Below are 21,808 nucleotides of genomic sequence, written 5' to 3'. Positions count from 1 at the left end.
GGAAGAGAGCGCGGATCCTCTAACGGGATTCGAGAATTTGATATAAGTAGTAGTATGAGGATGGGAGAGAGAGAGAGGATAGGATGTGTAAAGGGAAAAGGAGGAAGTCACGCGGAAAGATTTTCGATTATGGTCCCGGAGACAGAGGGATAAATGAATTATTGTTATTATCGGGGGGAATTCGGGGCCGAGTTCCGGCCAAGGAAAAACGATATTGAGTTACGAAAATTTTGGACAAACTCTTGGAAAGATCTCTGTATTCGTTCGTTTACTACATCATAAATGTTCGGATGTTAAAATTGGGGCTGTTGAATTATTAATCGATTCGTAAATTTTATATATATTGTTTTTTTCTTTTATTCTATTCTTTTTAATTCTTGAAACAGTTATATTCGAAGAAAAATCAAATATATTTTATTGTTACTAATATTAGCATTCGCGGAGAAAATAATTCAAGAGGAATCTTATTATGAATTATTCGAGTTAAGTTTTAAAAATTCGAGGAAAGTGTTTTTTTCCTTTCGATAATGGATACATGTAATAACGAAAAACTTATCCAGAAATTAACGCGGTGAGATAACGCGTGAAAGGGTTGCTTTTTATCCCATAACGAGTACATTTTTCACGACTTTGCCGAGGGTCTGATGAAAAGTAATATAATTACCTCGGTTACTTCAAATTGAATGAGAATATTTTAATAAACGAGACACGAAAAGTTAGCCCTTGTATACTATACCCACTTATATTCTCTACGAGCATACACCTAGTATTTTTTCTTTTTTTTAGTTTCTTTCGCAAATAATTTCATCGCGAGATAGAAAAAGAAAAAAGAGATGAAACAAACAAAAATAAAGAGACCGTATTAACATAATTTACATCGTTCGATCGTCCAATAAAAATAAATCTCGATGAAAGTAACGAAAACGAATTACAAAGAATGTTTCATTAAAAAAAATCCGTAAACAAACTTATAATGATTCGAAAGAGAGAGAGAGAGAGAGAGAGAGAGAGAGAAAGAAAGAAATAAAAAGAACAAGAAAAATCATACAAATTCGTTGTTGACGTTTCTCCAAAAAGATGGCTTCTCGATAAACACACACACATACACACCCCCATACACAAATTATATCTCGACGTATTTTTTGTGTGTTCGTAGCAACGAATAAATCGTCGCGTGCGCCATGGAGTTTTTTAAACTCAAACGCAAGTTTCAAAGTCCATCGAATGAAGGAAGAAGAAGTAATAGTAGTAGTAGTAGTAGTAGAATAGTAGTAGTAGTAGTAATCGGTTCACCGCTTGACGTCACGCTACTCGCCGTGAAACGAAATTTTTTTTTTCTTTCTTTTTTTTCTCTTTTTCCTTCCCTTTTCTACCCTTCTACTTCTACTTCTACTACTTCTACTTCTTCTTCTTCTTTTTTTTTTCTCTTTCGAGATGAAATCAACGGCACGGACGCGTAAAGCTCGACAGCTAGAAGCCAACGACTATACGCTTAGTAGTAGTAGTAGAAGTAGTAGTAATAGTAGTAGTAGTATACGGAGCTCTGCACGTAACGTGTTTTATCAATGAAGGTAGTTACTATCTTTTCATTACGCGCGCTATGATATGAATGGCGACGCGACGATAGCGTAACTGACCCACACGCTTCGCATACACGATGTCGTTTACTATAACTCGGACCACTACTCTCTCTTTCTCTCTTTCTCTTTCTCTTTCTATCTATCTCTGTCTCGATACCAGATAACCTGAAACTCCGAACTGGTTACAAACATATTCCTCCATCGTATATTACTCGTTTAGATGAGATTTTATTATCCATTCATAGAATTTCGTTAAAGAAGAAGAAGAAGAAGAAGAAGGGAAAAAAAACAAGAAGATAATATATTAACGTGTTTATTCGAAGTTATATATTTTAATTATTCCACAAATATATTGACAACGATATTCTTTCTTATTTTTCTTTTTTTTCCCCTCCCCCCAATCTTTTAATTTAATACGACGAATAAATTAACTGATCGATCGATAGGTAGGTTTATTTTTTTTCTTTTTTTCTAGTTACGAGATGACACGTATCATTCGTACGCGCGACATTTAACGAAACGAAAAATAATGAAAATAATATTTGTAGCCCTTGTAGAGAGAATAAGATCGACGGGTGTCGGATTTCGAAAATCTGGATCGTTCGATCTCCTTTCTCTTTTTTCCTTCTGGCATACATATGTTAATATACCATCTGTCGTTTTGGTTGTATATACGATCGTAAGTATTCGGCATCAAAAGGTTTTTATTTGCAGACCTCGATAATGTCGATAAATCGGTCTCCGTCTTTATTCAGAACTTATATAGGTACGTACGTACATAACTACGAGCGAGTTTGAACGGAGAAATGGGAGGTAGGGAGGTAGGGGGAGGTGTGGTTTAAACTAATCCTGAAATATACATCGAACGAATACGCGTATTCTTTAACGAATGTGTTAGATATTCTTTGTGAGTTTCAAAAGGATTTCTCGATTCGAGTTACGAACGAGTTTCGATCGTTTCTGTCAAACAAATCCTGCTATTCGTACCTGTGAATGCGATTTTCTCGTTGAACAGTTTGTGAAGGGGTTTATCTTGAAAAATTACTATAACGAAAAAATACTGCTTGTGAAAATCAATGAGAATATTTCGTTTTGGAAAATAAATGACGAAGACATTCATTCGCGCGACCGAGAGAAATAATAAATATATTTTTCTCCAAAAATTCCTCATATCTTTTTAGAGAGAGAAAGGTGAGAACGAAAAAAAAAAAAGAAGAAAAAAAAGAAAAACCCCTCGTCCTCTCCTTCCATATAAATGTCAACTGGAAATTGTACAAGTCGTACACCACAACCACCACCACCACCACTACCACCACCACCAACGTCCAATATCTTTTCGGGTAAATTTCATTTCGATATTTCGATCGAATTCCAAGCAAACTACGATGCGGCTAACGACGACGACGACGACGGCAAAGTAGATTTCACAGTTGGCTGATAAAGACTCTCCCAGTCGATCCACCACCACAACCTCACCGCACCACCCCAACAATCCTCCAACCCTCTCCCTCTCTCACTCTCTCTCTCACGTACACATCTTTACGAGAACCTAATGTCGCATGCACGAAGAATAAAATTTCTTTCCTCGTTTCGTCACAACTCCTCTTACTTTAACCCCCCTCTAACCCCGATTCCCCATATACCACCTCTTACTTTCTCCTACCCCATACCGATCGTTACTCGCGCGAATTCTACGTCATTCTCGCGGTTTCCTCCTCCTCCTCTTCCTCCTCTTTTTTCGTCCTCTTTTCTCGTCCTCATCTCGTTCGTCTTCGGGGCCAGGAAAATCAAGTTTTCCACTTTCCCTTCGAACGGGAACCTTTTAACCGTCGAGGATAATGTTGGTTGCTGGTGCTGGTGCTGGTGCTGATGCTGGTTACGGGGCTACGAAAAGTATAACGGGGATGGTGATACTGGATAGGGATGAGAACGGCGAAGGGAAAATTCGAGGTCGCGCGATATTTCGAGGAGAAATGGGCTAGGAAGTGGAGCGTATCCTCAAACTTCCGCGCCTGGCTCGATCGATCCCACGTGCCACTCGCGAATTTTCTATCTCCATTAAGTACAACGATACACAAGAAGCATGACCTTTGCGAATAACTTTTACGAGATGCGCGTACATCTTATTTGCGAAATTATCTATAAGATAAAAAAATGTATTTGAAAACGAATGATTGATTTATCAATGAATTCAATTATTTAGATAAAAAAATATTGTAAGAAAACACGTTTCTATATTTTAGAAATTATTTGACAATTTTGATATAAGGTAATCGTTGAATCATTTACAAATATCGCGAGCTAGGATTTAAAATCGTTATTTTTAATTCTAAATTAATGACAGTAATAAGTGTTTTCACGATTTGAAAACTTTAATAAAAATAGGTGGAAAAGACAAGTAAAAAAAAAAAAAGAAAAAATAAACAAGGAGAAAATTACCTCTTTTTGGTGGAATACACGCGATCATGATATATCGCATTTCGAGTTTACGAGATAAAGTATATACTTGCGTCGCGCGAAAACCCTCTCGTTCCGTCGACGTGAAACGAGTTAACGTAATCGAGTAGGGTTTTCGGTTCTAGTTTCTCGATAAATCGAAACTGTACGAAGCCCGTTAAAGTACAGGACGAAAGAAAGAGGATATGCCGAGCAGTGTTCGATTACGTTCAACGTACTCGACGTACTCCACATTGGCTAATGCAGAGAAACACAGAGAAAGAAACTAAAAAAAAAAGAAAAAGAAAAAGAAAAAGAAAGAGAGAGAGAGAGAGAGAGAGAGAGAAAGGAAAAAGTGGGAGTAACCTCGCTACTTCTACATTTCGAATGCTTTTTGCGTTATTCGGACCGTGATAACCGCAACGATAACCGGATACAATTCTCGACTCCTCAGGGTTATCTCACAACAGGCCAATCAACTCGGTCGGTCTTCTTCGTGCGAGGAAAATAAAGCACCAACTTGGACTTCGAAGCTCGTAGATTTGCCTTTGGTTTAGAGAGAACGATCACGAGAACTGACATTATTTTACGAATAGAGAATATCGTTCGTATTTTGTAAAAAAAAATAAAATCTATCAACTAAAGTATATAATCGTTAATTAAATGAAAAAAAATAGGTACGTGCAAGTACGATTATTGAACGCAATAAACGCAGATACGAATCAACGCAAGAGAGGGACGTATCTTTTAAAAAAAAAAAACCATGGTTAATAATTTTTTATTAATAAAAATAAAAAAAAAAATAAATTGACCGTTCAATCGCGATCCTGTTCGATATGCAATTTATTAATCGCATTAATTTTGATTACACGTCTGCACGATGAAAATTTACCATACATGCTATGAAAGAGAGAAAAAGAGAGAGAGAGAGAGAAGATGATGCTTCGGTCATTGCACCCTCTTTGAAAACAACGAAGAAACGGACCAAAACAAGGTGGAAAGACGATAAAAATCAGGCCATCACCGTAGGAGGGTGGCCTCTCGACGGCAGGTGTACGATGAACTCGAGGGTAGAGTCCTCTCGCACGAAGAGAAAGACAGCAGGGGCGAGAGCTTTCCCTCGGGATAAAGAGGGTGTTAAGTCCTAGAAGGATGTGGGTTGTTGTGACGGCGATCCTATATACATCGGTCTTCGACTTGCAACCATCTATCATCTACGAACCTTTCTCCTTTTACTTTTACTTTTTCTTTCAACCCTTTTCTAACCCTTTTCCTACGATGATCCCATTCTTATTTTCCTCAACTCGTCGATCAAACAATCATGAGCATTTCGTACTTTGATATCTATACTACTATCGACAGAATTCCTAAGAAAATGAGTCATGCTGTTAATGTGAATTCTATTATATATGTTATTTATTAAAACAAATCTTATATCTATATATATATTATTTATTTTTCTTATTAATAATTTGAAAATAATATAGACTAAGGCTTATTTCTCGAATACCCTTTATATCGTTTTATTAGTTTAACAAATGATTCTACTATTGACAACAGAATATGATGCTATTTATCCCTTTCCCTTTAACGTTCACTCTCTCTCTCTCTCTCTCTCTCTCTGGTAGTCTATTATGTTATTAACTCTCGTTGTTTCTCGTCTGATTCCAGTATTCGATCGTAAAGAATTTCTACTCTTTTCATATTTCACATACCTCTATAAAGTTATATTTAAATCAAAAATGTATTAAAGTATTTATCTATATGGTAAATATAAATCATCGTTTATATACGAGATAATTGACCGAAAAAAAAAATAAAACAAATTCGAAGAAATTTGATATCGTACGAAGACAATTTCGATGTAGTGGTAACACAACAGATGGTTCTTAAAAAAAAAAGAAAAATTCGATTGCAGTTGAAATTACAATAGGAAACGTATCGAACATTATGCGTGCAAAGAACCGATCGGACTTCTTGCATTACTTTCAGACGGCTGGACTATCATCATCGGACGGAACAACAATTTTCTCCTTCAATCGTATCACATCACGAGACCCGGGAACCCTCTCTCTCTCTCTCTCTCTCTTTCTCTCTTTCTCTCTCACTGCCTACGCACGAATCTTCAGGAAAGTCACGACCACCGTCGCCATCGTCATCATCGGCGTCGTCGTCAGCGTCGTCGTCGTTGGCGTCGTCGTCGTCGTCGAGCAAGCAAACGAATGAGTCACCCGTTTGAAAAGAGCAATGTGCGGGAGACGAAACGTTTTAACAACACTCGGATCGATTTGCTTGGCACGTTCAAATTTTTCGATCAATTTCTCTTCTTCTTCTTCTTCTTCTTTTTCTCCTTCTCTCTTTACTGATTTCAACAAGAGACTTTAACCTACACACGGTTTTCATTATTTATCTCTCGGTCGTTCATAACGAAGTTCTCTCTCTCTCTATTAAAACACGACTCGACGTTATCTTTTAGAGTATAAAGAGAAGGAGGCTTAAAGTTTTGTTGTATCGGCGAACAACACGGTTTGTTTCCCGAACGAGGCGGAGTTCGATGAGCGATTATTATGACCCGCGGCGAGCCTTGAACTTGCCCTGCGATAAGCCAAACCACTTCGCGCCGAGCTCGCTGCACTCGTTGTTGCAGCTTGCGCATCATCCTATAGTATATTCTTCTTAAAAGCATGCCAGCCAGACTTAAATCCTCGATTACTTTCGTACAATTTCATTCTGATCGTTATAGGTATATGGATGATGTATTACGTTTTTAAATAAAAAAAAATTAATAAAAATAAAATAAAATAATATAGGGAGGGATTAATATTACACGGGTGGTACACACTACGCGCTTTGATCAAATATATCTCTTATGATTCTCTATTATTTCCCGCGCAATTGTACCGATACCTAACAAATGTTTAAATAAAGAATAAGAAATGTTGAATTCCAAATGAAATCAGACCATGGTTCATAGCCATCGCTACCGAAAGCAGCCAGTCAACCCACCAACCCTCTATTCAATGTCACTACAATAATAAACCACCTCGCGGTTATCTGTACTTCTGTATTTCCCTCTGGGATTCTCGGCACATCCAGGCATCGGGGCCAAGTTCAAGCTATATATACCGTTCTATAGCGTGGGTTTATCCGTGTTTATACCACCCAACCCTACTGTACTCCACACCCTGTTCTATACACCTGTGAGCACACCACTCGCGAGCAGAACGACAGAATTTCCATGGTAGGAGTACATGAACTCCATGTACTTTACACTCTGTTATATCTGAATTCTTCGATCTATGGAAATCCGATCTTCAAGCGTTTCTTGCATATATTTACGATACACGCAATTCGCGAATAAAATGATAAGTGTGTTTCTTATTATGGATCCCTTAAATATCACCTGCTACCGCCCTATTATTTAAAATTGTAGACCTTGAACATTCAAGAAAGAACTGGATAAACACGATATATGAAAGAGAATATATTTTCTATAATAAACCCACGAGAATAATATTATAAGCCGAGTTAACATTCGTTTCCATGATAGAAAGTTAAAAAAAAAAATCTGTCGGGGAAGAGATAAAGTGAAAAATGACCTCGCAATAAGTCAGTCCAATCTTGAACAGATCAAAATCCCAAGTGAAGATATTAAAGATCACTGACCTTTTTCTCCGTGAGTTTCTCGCACCGCCTCATTTTGCAAATCTGATGACTCTTATCGTTCCTACACGGCGCGCAATCTCCACAGTTGTCCTTCCGTTGGCATCCGATGCATTCTCCGCACCTTTTGCGTTTCTTTTTAGCCGGTTTATCACCAAGGCCACCGTCACCGTCAGCATCACCCATCCCGCCACTCATATGATGAGGACCACGATTGGCGGTAGATGATACTGCCGCTACTTGACCAGAATTCTCAACGCTACCGGGACCACCACCACCACCGCCACCACCACCTCCGCCACCGTCTTCGGATTCCATAGAACCAGCACGTATTTTTCTCCGTTCTTTCTTACGGCCGTCGATGCCGATCGCCCTCGAAGTTGGCGAGGAGTCGAGAACAGTCGACATTGGATTTTGAAAATTGGCATGATGAAGTTGCGGATAATCCGGCTTGACTACGGTCAGGACAGTATGATGAGGATGACCCGGAGGTGGTGGGAACGCTTGGACGGGACTAGAACCGAGCAATTGAATGTGTCTCTCGTCGAGTATCTGTTGTTGCAGAGCCGGTACCTCTCTCGCTTGAACGGGTGCCGGCACCAGGGGATACCCGACGGTACCTCGGTGAGGATGAGGCGCGGGCAAAGGTGTCCCGAGAGTATGAAAACTGGGCAAACCTACGGCCGACGTGACGGGTGGCGAATGAGAAATGGATGCTGGCGACAACGGGGTTAACGCAGTCAATTGGGGCTCGGCTTCGCTCGGCGCGGTAAATTGACTCGCGAAACTTGGCAAACCTTCACCGGTCGGTGCTGCGGCAGACACGATGCCACCGGCGTTCTTCGACTCCCAAGGACGATATTGGCTAGCGTGAACCACCTCGCCGCGGACGTCGATTAGCCGACCAGTCAGGCCCTCGTAATATTCCCAGGACGACGTAAGGCCCAGTCCAACGTCCTGGGAATGAAGGGTCGTCAAAGTCGTAGAACTGTCCATCGTACTGTCCCCGGCAAAGCTGCTGAACGGCGGCAGGTGCCGACCCGGGTCACCAGAGGTTGGCGAGGTCGCTACCGCCGCCGGAGGGCTCGGTGCTACCCTCTCGGTGGCGACGACCTCCTTCGTCACCTCGGCGCTCATCTTCCTCGCCACATCATCCTGTTTTTAACGCTCCTCCCGCGTGCACAAGCTCGACTCGATCCGAACTACAATTCTTCTTATATTTTTATTTCTCTCTTTCTTTCCTCTTCTCCTCTTCCTTTTCTCTTTCTCCTTGCTAATTGGATATGCACCTGCTGTCCACGGGAACTCCGATTTCGTCACCAAAGAACATTTGACGGCGCTAAACTTTTAAGTCTCGGATTGGAACCGAGTACTTTTTAAGATTCTCACTCCCTTTTTACTTTTATATATAACTTTTATATTTATATAAATTTATATAGTTTACAAAAGACTGCGCGGAATAATTTTCACTTATGGAAGTCTCGATGCTTGTCTTGCTTCCTTTCTCTTTCTCTTTCTCTCTCTCTCTTCCTCGCTCTTGGTCACTTTTTTTTGCTTAGGAAGTATCGTTATTCACTGAGTGATTAGTAGAAAAAATGGTAGATTCTTTGGTTTATGGTTTTGCTTTCTTCTCCTCTTTCTCTCTCTCTCTTTCTCTTTCTCTCTCTCTCTTTCTCTTTCTCTCTCTCTTTCTTTCTATCGTTTTCTGTATACTTTATTTTTCCTTTAAATGTACAACTGTTAATCGCGATTTCCTATTCCCTCCACGTCCTTTCGATTTGGCACTGACGGATTTTTTTTATTTGTGTTCTTTTTAATTTTATTTATTTTTTTAATTTTTTAATTTTTTTTTTTTTTATTTATTCGTAATGTATATGTATATGCTTTTGCGTTCGTGTTAGTGTGTATTTTATTTCTTTTTTTTTTTTTTGTTTCTTTTTTGTAACTTTTTATCGTTTGTACTCTTTTTCTCAGATATATTTTTGTACACTAGGTAGATATTATAACTTTTAAATGTTTGTCTTCCTCTCTTCTTCCTCCTTTTTCGTCGTCTTCGTCTTCTTCTTCTTCTTCTTCTTCTTCAACTCTTCTTCTTCTTCTTCTTCTTCTTCACTAAGCTCTTGGTATATCTTCTTTTTATTTTTTTGTTTATTTTAATTTTTATTTTTTTTTGTTTTTTTTTTGTTTTTTATTTTCTTCTTCTTCTTTTTTTTTCTTTTATACGATATAAACACACTAATTACTTCTTTCGCGCTTCGTAAGAAAATATAAATCACTTGAGGTTAATGCGGCTTGTTAGAAGGCGATTGATTTGTACGATCTGAAACAGAAGAGATAAAAGATGGGGTGAGCGAGTTAGTTGGGCGGTGGGGGGTGGGGGGAAAATGAAAGAAAAACGAAAGTATAGGTACGCGATTTAAGAGGCTAACGTTTCTTTCTTTTGCTATCGTCTAGTCTCACTTGTAAAACCCGCGTCTAACAAGTCGTTCGCTACTGGGACGTAGAATAACGTGTTATAGTCATCCAGCTATATAACGTGACCATTGCTGAGCCAAGGTTACTATGTACTACGTTCGGCGTGCATGCACACCTACTCGCACGCTTTGATATCCACAAATGTTCTGCCCTAGTCCCTACCCGCTTCATTCACGTTGCCTAGCGAGCTCAACCAACGATGGCTACGAGCTTTTCGCATTGTCGGACCTTCCTCCAACGGACAATTTATAGTCTTCGTATTATATTTATCGCGTCCTCTTCCTATTCCTCCTCTACCGCACACCTTACCCTACCACATCGCTTTCTTAAATTCCTTCTTCTTTTCTCTTTTCAAAAAATCCTCTTAGACGGACTAAATCAACAAAGATTTTATTTCGTATCTGACAAATCACATAGGTGTAGAGAAAATATTATTTCTGAATGTAAAATATGTTTCAATCGTTAAAACGTATATGCTATATAGTCATTTTTAATATTTTCTAATATATATCATTCTCTGTGTGTTTGTGTGTGTTTTTATTGAATAATAAAATATATCTATATATAGCGTTTTATAAAAAAAATTAGGAATTTTAATTAATTTATTTTTCGTTTATTTCTTAACTGTATATCGTATACAAAATTTATGCATATATACGAGATATTAGGAAAAAATATACAAAAAAAGAAAAGCTCTAAATGATTAGTAAATCAAAAACGTGTTAGTTGAAATGGCGGTTAAAACTATCGGACATTTTAACGCAATGCGCAGCGAAAGCATAAGTTTCAATCGATTTGTACGTCGAAAAGTGTGGAGAAGTTGCTTATTCTCGAGAGAGGTTCAAAGCCATCGTTGAAAACTGGTACGACGGCGGGCTTGGTGAAATATCGACCGCCGTTTGGTTCTCTCTCTCTCTCTCTCTCTCTCTTTTCGTTTCTCACTCACACTAACTCTCTTTCTCTTACTCTCTCTTCCTCTCTCCCTCTTTTCTACCCCCACCAGGTTACTCTTCAGTCGCTACGTTCTCTCTCTCTCTCTCTCTCTCTCTCTTTCTATGTGCAAGCTCGACTCGTGCCATGTAACACATATAGAGAAAGAGAGATAGAGAGAGAAACGAACTGGAGCTTGTCACGTACGCGTCCACGTGGCTGCGCGTTGGCGAATACTCACACACACGTAGAAAGAAATAGAGAGAAAGAAAGAGATGAGAGAGAAACTCACACATTTGAACTCGCTGGTCGTGTGTGACACAAGCTTTCGCACGGTTCACGAATACACACTGTGATCTGGGTACATACATCGAGCGTTCTCGTTATCTCTCTCCCTCTCTCTCTCTTTCTCTCTCTCTCTCTCTCTCTCTTTCTTTCTCTATTCCATCTTCTCCCTTCTCCCCGAAACCCTCTCTGTAATAGCTTTACAGCTGTGGACGTTGAAGCTTTCGCTATCGCTGGAAACTTGCACTGTCGTTCAGCACTTTCGCTTATGAAACAGCCGCTTTTGCCGCTGCGCCAGAAAAAGAGAGAGAGAGAGAGATGTACGATACGAGACGCGAAAAAGTTCTGAACGGAAATTGTAATTTCGTGTTCAAACCTACGAATGGGCCGAGGGGGAAGGAAAAGCAAACTTTCCGTTTTGCTTTTTGTCTCGTTTTTTATTTGAAAAATTTTTCAAAATGAATTATAGGCTTTCGATCGATATTTTATATTTCATCTTCTAAAACGATTTAGTGCGTTGGTTTATAAATGATTTGTAAGATTTGAAAGGAGTCCTTTTGGGAAAAGATTATAATCAGTCTGCCGAATGATTTGGTGATTTTTCTGTCGATGTGGAAACACCTTTAGAGGTCCAGCTTGGGTCATAGGCAACTGAACTTTCCTGACGTTCATAAATCGTCTAGACTGAATACCGTGAACTTTAGTCTTTAAAGGTCGCGAAACTCGGCGCTCCGATAGCGAGCGCATAAACTCTGGATAGTGCCGTTGTTCTCATTTAAAAAGGGTCATTTTGTATGCGCACACGGAAGATCCGTTGCACACGTGGCAACGAAAAAGAAGATGAAGAAAGGAAAAAAAAATCTAAGAAAGTTTCGGAGGCCTGCTCGGCGTATGCGCTTTTTAAAAATAGCGCCGAAGATTAATATTCCATCCGTCTAACCTAAAAAGTTCGGACTACTTCGTTTGGTTTAAATTGGTCACGTGCCAAAAGTTTTGATACTTTACGATATATATTATTCGGGCACGCAAATTAAACCAATTTTGATAGGGAACATTATAAATGATGACTTCAACGAAAAAAAAAAAAAAACAAAAAAGAACAAAAATATATTATACATGTCCGCCATTTGATATAACAGGATAAGAAAAGATGGCGAACGGAATAATCTACGTAAATACGTAGGAATCTATCCGAAAAGATAGATCTACGAACAAAATTGTATCGAACTATCGTAAATTCATTAATCATTCTATGAGAGATAATGAATAAAATGTAACAGAAAAAAAATCTGGTTCGTCATTGTCGAGAAAGCAAATAAAAGAGAGATAGAGAAAGAGGTCGTCATGGATTTTTCTTTGAAAAACGACCGGATGAAAAGTGAAAGGTAGAAGAAAGAAAGAAAGAAAGAAAGAAAGATAGAGGTTCGGAGTAAAGGCTATATAAGAAAAAGTCGCTCGAAGGAACGTCCGTCGGCGGGCACAGCTGGTCCCACCGTTGCACTTTCGTCGAATCGACCGTACGTACGCACAAAAATTCAATACCGCCTCGCGCGTTGCGAAGCGGCCCATAGTGTACGCTCCGTCGCGCTGTGTATACCCGGTGCGACGAAACGATACGATGAACAGAGAAGTCTTCGTCTTCGTCGTCGTCTTCGTCGTCGTCGACGTTGTCGTCGTCGAGACGGAACGAATTCTTTCGTTCGCACGGCCCTCTCGCCAAGCGCAGGACGCGAATTCCAAGAAGCGCGTATAAACCAGCTGCGAGATAGAGAAGATTCCGCACGCTCGGAATTAACATCTCGTCTCGTTTCGTCTCGTCTCGTCTCGTTCGAAACGACCGAAAGACGAACGAATAGGAGGAGAGCTTCGTTGTCCAAAACACCGCGTCTCTCCAAACAGAAAACACCTAACTGCGCCTGCGTCAAATCTAGGAAACCAAAACGCGTCCCGCCTTTTTCTATCTCCCATTTCTTTCTCTTCCAGTTTTCTATGTTTTCCCAACCCTGTTGTTAGAGCTCTAACAGAACAATCGTTCTTTTTATTTGTATTTTTTCTTTTCGAATTTTCGTTCTGTTCGTTGCAGTCGTACATAGTAGTCACGTGAAACGATTCAAACCGACCAAACAAACGTTGGCTTGATTAATCCTTAACCGATATCAAGAGGTCATGGCTGAAATTGAAACGAGCTAGTAGAAAACTAAACTTCTGAATGATTTTCTTCAGAATTTCGTTCTCCTCTTTTATACGTACGATTAACTTACCAAGAAAGAAAGAAATAAATCACAAAGAAAAATTCGACAATTTTTCTCAACCTACTTGATATATCATATATGTATAGGGAAAGAGAAGGAGAGAGAGAGAAAGAGAAAGAAAAAAAACTAGGGAACAAAGATGGCCGATATCCGGAGTGGAAGAACACGATGGCGTCTTTCGTCGTAGCGATTCCATTCCGATTATCTTCCTCTTTCCGCGAGCGTAAATCCTGGATAACGATGTTCCCCATTTTTCGTTAACAGTACGACGCTCGCGCTAATTCCGGCGTCACGGTGAAACAAAAATGGCCAATGTTCGTCGTTCGTTCGTTCGTTCGTTCGTCCTCCGGCCGTGGGCTTGCTAGCTAGCTTCGAGAAAAAAAAAAAATAAAAAGAACGAGAGAAAGAAAAAGATAGAAATAGTGAAAGAGAGAAAGAGAGAAAGAAGAGAAAGAGAATGAGAAAGACAAGAAGAAAAATAGGGGAAAAAAAAAATAGCGTTCTTCTCGCGGCGGCCCTTGAACAAAAAAGCTCGGGTACACTTTCGCCGACCTCGTGGTGCCGCGGTGGAGTCTCGCGACAAAGGCTGCTTGATTCAAGGTCCCACACACACGCGGGCGCGGGCGTGCGAGCGAGCGCGCGCGCTCTCTCTTACGGCGCACGCATGCACGCACGCGAGAGAGAAAGAGAGAAAGAGAAAGAGAAAGAGAGAGAAAGAAAGAAAGAAAGAAAGAAAGAGAAAGAAAGACGTGCACACTTGTCAGAGCCGTAGCAAAACTGCGCGACGCCCTTCTTGCACGAATTTCGTGACTTTTTCCCTTCATCGGGTTCGATCCGACTACTTTTTATCGGGAAAAACATTTCTCAAGAATCTCGACGTTTATCCTTTTTTTTTTCTTTTTTTCTAAACACACGAATGACGAGAACTCTAATTTCCGAATAATCAATTATCCTTTTGTGAAAATGCGTGGAAAGGTCGTAAAAAGAAAAAAAGAAAAACATATAGGTATTACGTACTTACATTCCACGTGATTAGTAACGAAAATAATTTTCTCGATGGAATGTTAGAAGTATCCTATAAGTTTTCTTCGAAATTATAAAATTTTCTATCGGTTAGAAAATTTCGAATCTGTACGTAAGTATAGATTTCAAATTTCGGTTCTAGCCGATTCCATTTATATCAGTACGTAAAATTTATAAATGAAAATTATGAATGTGTCAATAAACAAACATCAATCAAGATCATGAGAAGCGACGACAATCGATCGATCAATTGCTTCCTCGTGTACGTGTACTTGCTTTCGTCTGTCGTCGTCGTCGTCGTCGTCGTGGATGATTAAACATGGATAGAAGTCTCCTTCTTTTTATTTTCTATTTTTTTTTTTTTTTTTATGCAAACGCGTTTATTGTCACGAATATAAGAGCTGGCGCGAAGCGTCAAACAATTACCGCCCAGGCCGATAATCTTGTCGGTTCGTACCGTGGCAACGATATTACTTCTGATCCAGCACTTACTTCGAACGTAACTACCAGTTAAAGCTCTCCGGCAACTACCTCTTCACAACTCGACGTAATGTCACCAACACAAATGTATTACATGTCACTCCGTCTCGTTCCAAAATACACATATACGCGTACTTGCTGGCACGTATATGTAATATAAATATACATATATGACACACTAAACTAATATACGATTAATAAGAGACATCTTTCCAACGGTTAACCCATTCAACCCTCCTACTTTCCCTCTCTCTCTCTCTCTCTCTCTCTTCCTTTGTGTATCTCCTTCTCGCTCTATTTTTCTCATTTTTCACGAACTTTCATCCCCTAATACATTTTTTCCTCAAATTTCACAACACCATGCTTTTTTACAGCACTGTACACAAACACGTGTGTTAGTATATATAAAATATATATATATATATATGTATACACATATACAAGCAAGTGTTTACCGGACTCTCGCATACGCACGTCTCTCTGTCTATCTCTTTCTCTCTTGATCCCCCGAATGTCGTCGTGTGCGCAGTTTGTATATATACGTACGCACGTGCGCGCGGGATATACGTACGATGTCTGACGCATGCGCGTGCATACGTCTCTCCCCCTCACACTCTCACCCTCTCACCCTCTCACGGTCTCTCTCTCTCTCTTTCTCTCTCTCTCTCTCTCTCTCTCTCTTCTTTGAGATCCCGCAACTACGTCGTCACGACGTTACGAGCGTCGCGTACGAGCTGATCACAGGCGCGTTCTCCATAAGTAAGAGAGAGAGAGAGAGAGAGAGAGAGAGAGAGAGAGAGAGAGAGAGAAAGAGAAAGAGAGAAAGACACGCATCGTAAAGCGTACCTAGCTCATGTGGATGACGGCGTAACGGTCGAGGTAGAGGGAGGACGGTAAAGAGGGGTGTAAGGGTAGGAGAGAGGGCTTCGGACGTCGAAGAGAAGGAAAAGGGAGGGCACGGGGAAAGGGACGTTACGTCGAAACCACCCACACTAACGCGCGATATCGGAAATGATATAAAATTGCGTCGAGCGCGCCGCTGATATTTAAATTGGTTCGCTAAACCACGGATTAATGCGCGCGACGACGCTTGGAACCCACGCCACCATGAGCGGTGGTTTAAAAAAGATCGACTCTCTAGACCAAAAAAAAAAACAAGAAAAGAAATATATAAATAAGAGAGAATTTTTCTCCAATTCGATTCGCGTTCGTACGACATCCGAATAATTTCATGCGATTCCTTCGTTTGTCTAATTATATGCAAGCATATATTACGATAGAGTTACCATAATAATTATTGACCAATGAAACTAATCATTTAGCGAAGATTAATCGAGAAGAAGAGTTATCGATTGTATTTTCTATGACTTTGTTAAAAAATGATATTTGGGGAGGGTATTATATACGCGAACGAAAAAGTCTCAATGCAAACATATCAGACCACCGTAACATGTCAATACGGTATTGCTGTTAAATGTAATTGACGAGAGGAGAGCAGTTATAAAAGAATATTTTTTTTTTTATAACAACACACATATCGCGCATGCAACGCAATAGAATGTCTTTTTTTCAAAGAAATAATCGGTGAACTTAACCATACGATCTCGGCAAAGATTTTCATTTTTTTTTTTTCTATCCCCCGACATAAATTATTTTTGTGTATCGTTCCTCTGTATCTATATAATTATTAATATTATTATTATTATTATTATAAGAAAGTGGATTAAAAGTGCAACGTCATCGCGAGAACAAACGAGATAACGATTAACTAGTAACAAAGGTGAAGATGATAAGTGTAAACAATAACGCTTGTAGATATTTTTCCTATACATAAATATACTCCGAAAAGATGATATGTCACAATTGCATTTCTAGAAAGAAATAAATAAAAAAAAAAAAAAAATGTATTAACCGCGAACGATTAAACGATGTTTTCGTTCTCTCGCAGTATATCGCAACACGAGGTTCGAAGATACCGCGATCGCAACTCGTTCATGGGAACAAAGAAGAATACTCGCGACGACGACTACTACTACGACGACGACAACGACACGACAACGATAAAATCGTTGTACTCTCCTCCGGTTGATCAACGAATAAGAAGTAAGATAGAGAGGAACGAAAAAAGGAAGAAGAAAAAAAAAAAGAGGAAGAAACGAGGGAAGAAAAAACAATGGTCATTTTGTTGTTGTTGTTTTGACGGACATAAATAAAATGGAATTGTTTAAGGATGAAAAATGTTCAAAGGAATTTTATTTCTTCCTATATCTCTCTGAGATTATTTCTTTTTCCTCGTTTTTGGCGATCCTTTCGCGAGATCGTAAAACGCGGCTAAATCACGACGAAGAAGCGGCCATCTTTAACGTCTCTTGTCGCGCGAAACGCTCACTCTCTCGCTCTTTCTCTCTCAGATTCCGAGAAATCGAACGGAACAAAGGCTACGCCGCGAGATTTCGATCCATTTCGGAGTAGAATCGAATATGCAAGCTTCTAGGAATTCATGAATGCGTAAGCCCCGCGCAGCGACGTATTCGTTTTTAAAACGTGCTCTCACGTAAACTAGAGCCTGTGAGAGGAAAAAAAAAAAAGGAAAAAAAAAAGAAAAAGAAAAAAAAACAATTAAAATACGAAGGTTTTCGTGGTGAAATATTTTTATGACTAGCGGTGGCGGGGCCGCCGTGTGGGGGGGAGAGGCGGGTGGTAGAAAAAAGAAGATTAGAAGACGAAACGAGGATTATTCCGTGGAACAGCAAATTCAAATTACCTGCCACTCCTACGTGACAATAATAAAAAGAACAACAAGAGACAACAACAACAACAACAACAGCAACGACAACAACATTAACAACAGTAACAACAATATAACAGACAAGAACAGCATGTTATCTTTTTAGGTTTTCTCAAAGCGGAGTATCCTCGGGCTACCGATGTCATCTGAACCAACGTTTGACCACGTAAGATCTTCCGATAACGTACGAATAAACGAAAAACTTGAGTCTTGGAGTGGAGTAAAACGAGAAAAAAAGAAGAGAAGAAATAAGAAAAAGTAAAGAAATCTAAAATAAAATATAAAAAGGGACCCCCAAAAAAAAGGAAACAATAAGAAAGAAGAAACATAAAGAGTTAAAGGAAGAAATAAGAAGAAATGAGAAAGAAGACGAGAAAGGGCAATGCCGAAGGGAAGAGACGAGGATCGCGAATGCGCCCGTAAATCTCTTGGCGCCCGTAGTTCTCGCGATCCACGAGAGAACGTCGGTGTGTTCTTTCGTTCCTTTCGATCCATTCCGTCGTTCCGTTCGCGAGGAAGGAAAGAAAGAAAGAAAGAAAGGAAGAAAGAAGAGAAAGAAAAAAAAAAGAGAAAGAAAGAGAGAGATGGAAAGAGAGTTAGAGGAACCGGCCGAAATCTGTCTCGCTCTGTTCACCTCCCTTAGCAGTTTCCTTTCTCCCTCTATTCCTCTCTTTCTCTCAACAACTTCGTGTTCGAGGACGAGCAAACGGAAAGAAGAAGAAGAAGAAGAAGAAGAAAAAAAGTAGAAAAAGTTCCTTGCTGGATAGACGGACTACGATGGAAAAAGAGAGAGAGAAAACTTATCCCGTTGCTGGGTATAGAAATCTTATTAGAAACCTATACGCATGGGGGGTGGGGAGAGGGGCAATTAAATAACCTATCCCTGATTTTCGATTTATAAAAATGGACAGGCGATCTGACGGGGTGGGAAGGGGGGTTGGGCAGCGGCACACATTAATCGTCTTTAATGTTTATCGAACGAGGCAATAGAATAAGAATAATGAAAATAAAAACAACGAGATGACAACAGACAACGTGTATCCGTCGTGTATTTTTTTCTCGAAGAAGAAGAAGAAGAAGAAGATGATGAAGAAGAAGAAGAAGAAGAAGAAGAAGAAGAGAAATTAGTGCTTTAAAAACCTGTTTCCCATACACTGCGCGTAGCATCCACGAAGCGACTAAACCGAGCCCTATAGTAGTATTCGTAGTATTCGTAGTAGTAGTAGTAGTAGTAGTAATATTGGTAGTAGTAGTAGTAGTAGTAGTAGTATTCGTAGAAAGGAGTATTTCGGTGGGGGTTGGCGCCGTAGTTTCCGTCACTCGGCGACGACGACGACGACACGACGCGCGTTCTCGTCGACTCACGCCGTCGCGAGAGAGAGACCCGTGGAACATTCGCAGCACCGATGCGTGCACGGCGTGCTCTCGAGGACACTACCGTGCCACCGGCTTTGCCAGGAGGCGTCGCCGGCGGTGGTGGTGGCGGTGGCGGCGATGGTAGTGGTAGTGGTGGTGGTGCTGCCTCTTCCTCTGCCTCTACCTCTGCCTCTGCCTCTGCCTCTGGCCGCTGCCTCTGCCTCTGCCTCTACTACCGCTGTTAGCAATGGTGGTGGTGCTGGTGGTGTCACAGTGGCTCTTGTTGCTGAATAAGACAGAAGTCGATCTAATCCAAATCGATCCTAAAACTCGATCGACTTCTGTCAAAACGATCATCTACCCCATGCATTAGATTTTTACCCGCCAAACATGTTTTCCTTTTCTTTCCCGATTTATTCGAACCAGCACCACCCCAGTGCTCCTCCTTCGTTCTTCCCTTCCCACTCTCTTTCCTATCTATCTATTTATGTCTATCTATATATCTATCTATCTATCTATCTATCTACTTCTCTCTCTCTCTCTTCAACCCCTGAGAGGGTGTACTCTCCGATACCGTCAAAAGTAGGGGAAGAAGGTAAGGGATGAGGGAGAACGTAACGATAGCGAAAGTGAACATTCTCTCTCCGACGGCCGAAAACTATCCACCTCCACACTTTTCTCCGCTTTCTTTTTTTCTTTCTTTCTTTCTTTAACCTATCTTAACAACCACTCGCGCACTGTTTTCCTTCTACCACCCCCGGGTATATCCTTATCTCGTACCTGCTCGCACTAACTCTCTTATCTATTTATTTTCTCGAATGAAAACACACTAAAGAGGACGCACACGTAAAAGACTACACTCTTATATTCACTTACATACCGGTCACCGTGCTTTCTCTCTTTCTCCCGTATTTTTTCTTTCTCTTTCCCTTTTTCTTTCCGTATTTATTTGTGGCTTTTCTTTCTTTCTTTCTTTCTTTCTTTCCTTTTTCTTTATTTCACCCGGCACCAGAAAAGAGAAGCACGCAAGGCTCACGATATATATCTCCTCCTCTCCCGTCTCCTCACCCGTGCACGTCCTCGTGCGTAATATCGGGGCGCGTGTACCACCGGCGCGACGATTCACGAACGGTACGTTTCTCTCTCTTTCTCTCTTTCTCTCTCTCTCTCTCTCTCTCACCCTATCACTCTCTCTCACTCTCTCTCTTTCTCTCTCTCTTTATCTATCTTCGGCGCTGGTGCGCGCGCGCGTACGCGCACGCACCTATTCCTCCTTTCTTTCCTGAATTTCCCTCTCGATCAACACTCGCGACAGTAGATACGACGACGACAATCGACAATCGACGACCACGACATCGATCTCGGACGGAACAATCACGATACCTCTCTCTCTCCCTTTTCGATTTTCACCCCCGTAGAAAAATAAGTAATAAGGAATGAAAGATATTGATAAAAAAGTAAGTAACAATAAACAGCAACACAATGAAAATGACGCCGTGCAAACGTATGTAACAAATAACCCGCGGATTATCAATTTGTATATGTATATGTATATACATGTATGAATTATATAGTATATCTATATCTATATATATATATATGTGTATATGTATAGACACGGGGAGAGAGCGCGCTAGCCGAAGATCGAAGGGGGCAAAGGCGTACCTTTGGTTTTCACGGCGTGCTGCCCCGTGCTGAGTGTGTGCTCTCGCCGCGCGCGCGGTGACTGTATTGCTCGGCAAGAGAGTATATTCTTTGTCCGTGGCCCCGGATAGTTGCTGAACGAGCCGACAGCTGCCGACCCGCGTTTCAAAGCTCGTGAACTACTCGGCCTGGCTCGGCACTCCTCGGCATCCCGACGAGCGACCATGGCGGGAAGCCAGGATACCGAGCGCCAGTCCAGGACCAACCCGCTCCAGTGGAAAGGGAAATTTTACGCGACCTCGCGCTTATCGTTCAATGGTGGGGAGATACCGATATTAACCGAGTCTTCACGGAAATGGGCGAATGGAAGACGACGTTGGTCGAACGAACACCAACAGGAAAGAAAGATTTTTCGGTGATGGTGGGGTATACCAAACCCTTCTCTCCACTTTCCCGCCCCACATCCAGAACTAAATGTGCTCTCAACAGTTTGGATAAGTAGTGGGGAACGGCGATGAAGTCCCAACCGTACTGCGCATGCCCGAGTTCGAACCTCAACCCCCGTACGCGTATGGCGGCGCGCGTCTTTCGACGAGCCGAGGGATGCTGCAATACTACTTCCTTGCTTCTTTCCTTCCTTCCTTCCTTCCTTCCTTCCTTCCTTCCTTCCTTCTTTGCTACCTTTTTTCTTTTTTCCTTCTTACCTTTTCTCTGTTACTCTTGGATTCTTCAAATCGTCGTACCGTCCTTGTACACCATCTCCCCCACTTCGCTGAAATCGCCAGGCACGTGTAACGCGCCATAAAAAAAACGTTTCGACCGTACTTATACGATCGTGGGTCATAGGGTCGTTCTCGTCTTTCCTCGGAATACTTGTTGTTTTTTTCTTCTTCTTC

The 21,808-nt window shown here is 40.8% G+C and overlaps 1 protein-coding gene and 1 long non-coding RNA gene across 5 annotated transcripts in view; both read right to left on the bottom strand.

Moving 5' to 3' along the window:
• Window positions 1-9,546, bottom strand: part of LOC106793296 (DNA N6-methyl adenine demethylase-like) — a 65,696-nt gene extending 56,150 nt beyond the window's left edge. Inside the window, exon 1 of the mRNA XM_014760144.1 lies at window positions 7,683-9,546. Within this exon, the coding sequence (XP_014615630.1) occupies window positions 7,683-8,816 (1,134 nt within the window). The 5' untranslated portion in view covers window positions 8,817-9,546. The remainder of the gene's footprint in view (window positions 1-7,682) is intronic.
• Window positions 9,547-9,852: 306 nt separating this feature from the next.
• LOC106793447 lies at window positions 9,853-21,550 on the bottom strand. Of its 4 annotated transcripts, none has more exons than XR_001382424.1 (3): window positions 20,934-21,550; window positions 19,053-19,554; window positions 9,853-9,999 (listed from the first exon to the last, which is right to left on the bottom strand). It is a non-coding gene; the product is annotated as an uncharacterized LOC106793447 (long non-coding RNA). The 4 variants fall into 4 exon arrangements; XR_001382423.1 differs by lacking the exon at window positions 20,934-21,550 and adding an exon at window positions 20,145-20,167 and having other exon boundaries at window positions 19,053-20,057; XR_001382425.1 differs by lacking the exon at window positions 20,934-21,550 and adding an exon at window positions 20,149-20,164.
• Window positions 21,551-21,808: the final 258 nt, after the last annotated feature.

The sequence above is a fragment of the Polistes canadensis genome, unplaced genomic scaffold (genome assembly GCF_001313835.1).
Source record: "Polistes canadensis isolate GaletaPanama2010 unplaced genomic scaffold, ASM131383v1 scaffold_0, whole genome shotgun sequence".
NCBI lineage: Eukaryota > Metazoa > Arthropoda > Insecta > Hymenoptera > Vespidae > Polistes > Polistes canadensis.
Note: the sequence above shows the minus strand (reverse complement) of the source record. Positions and strands in the feature narration are given on the sequence as shown.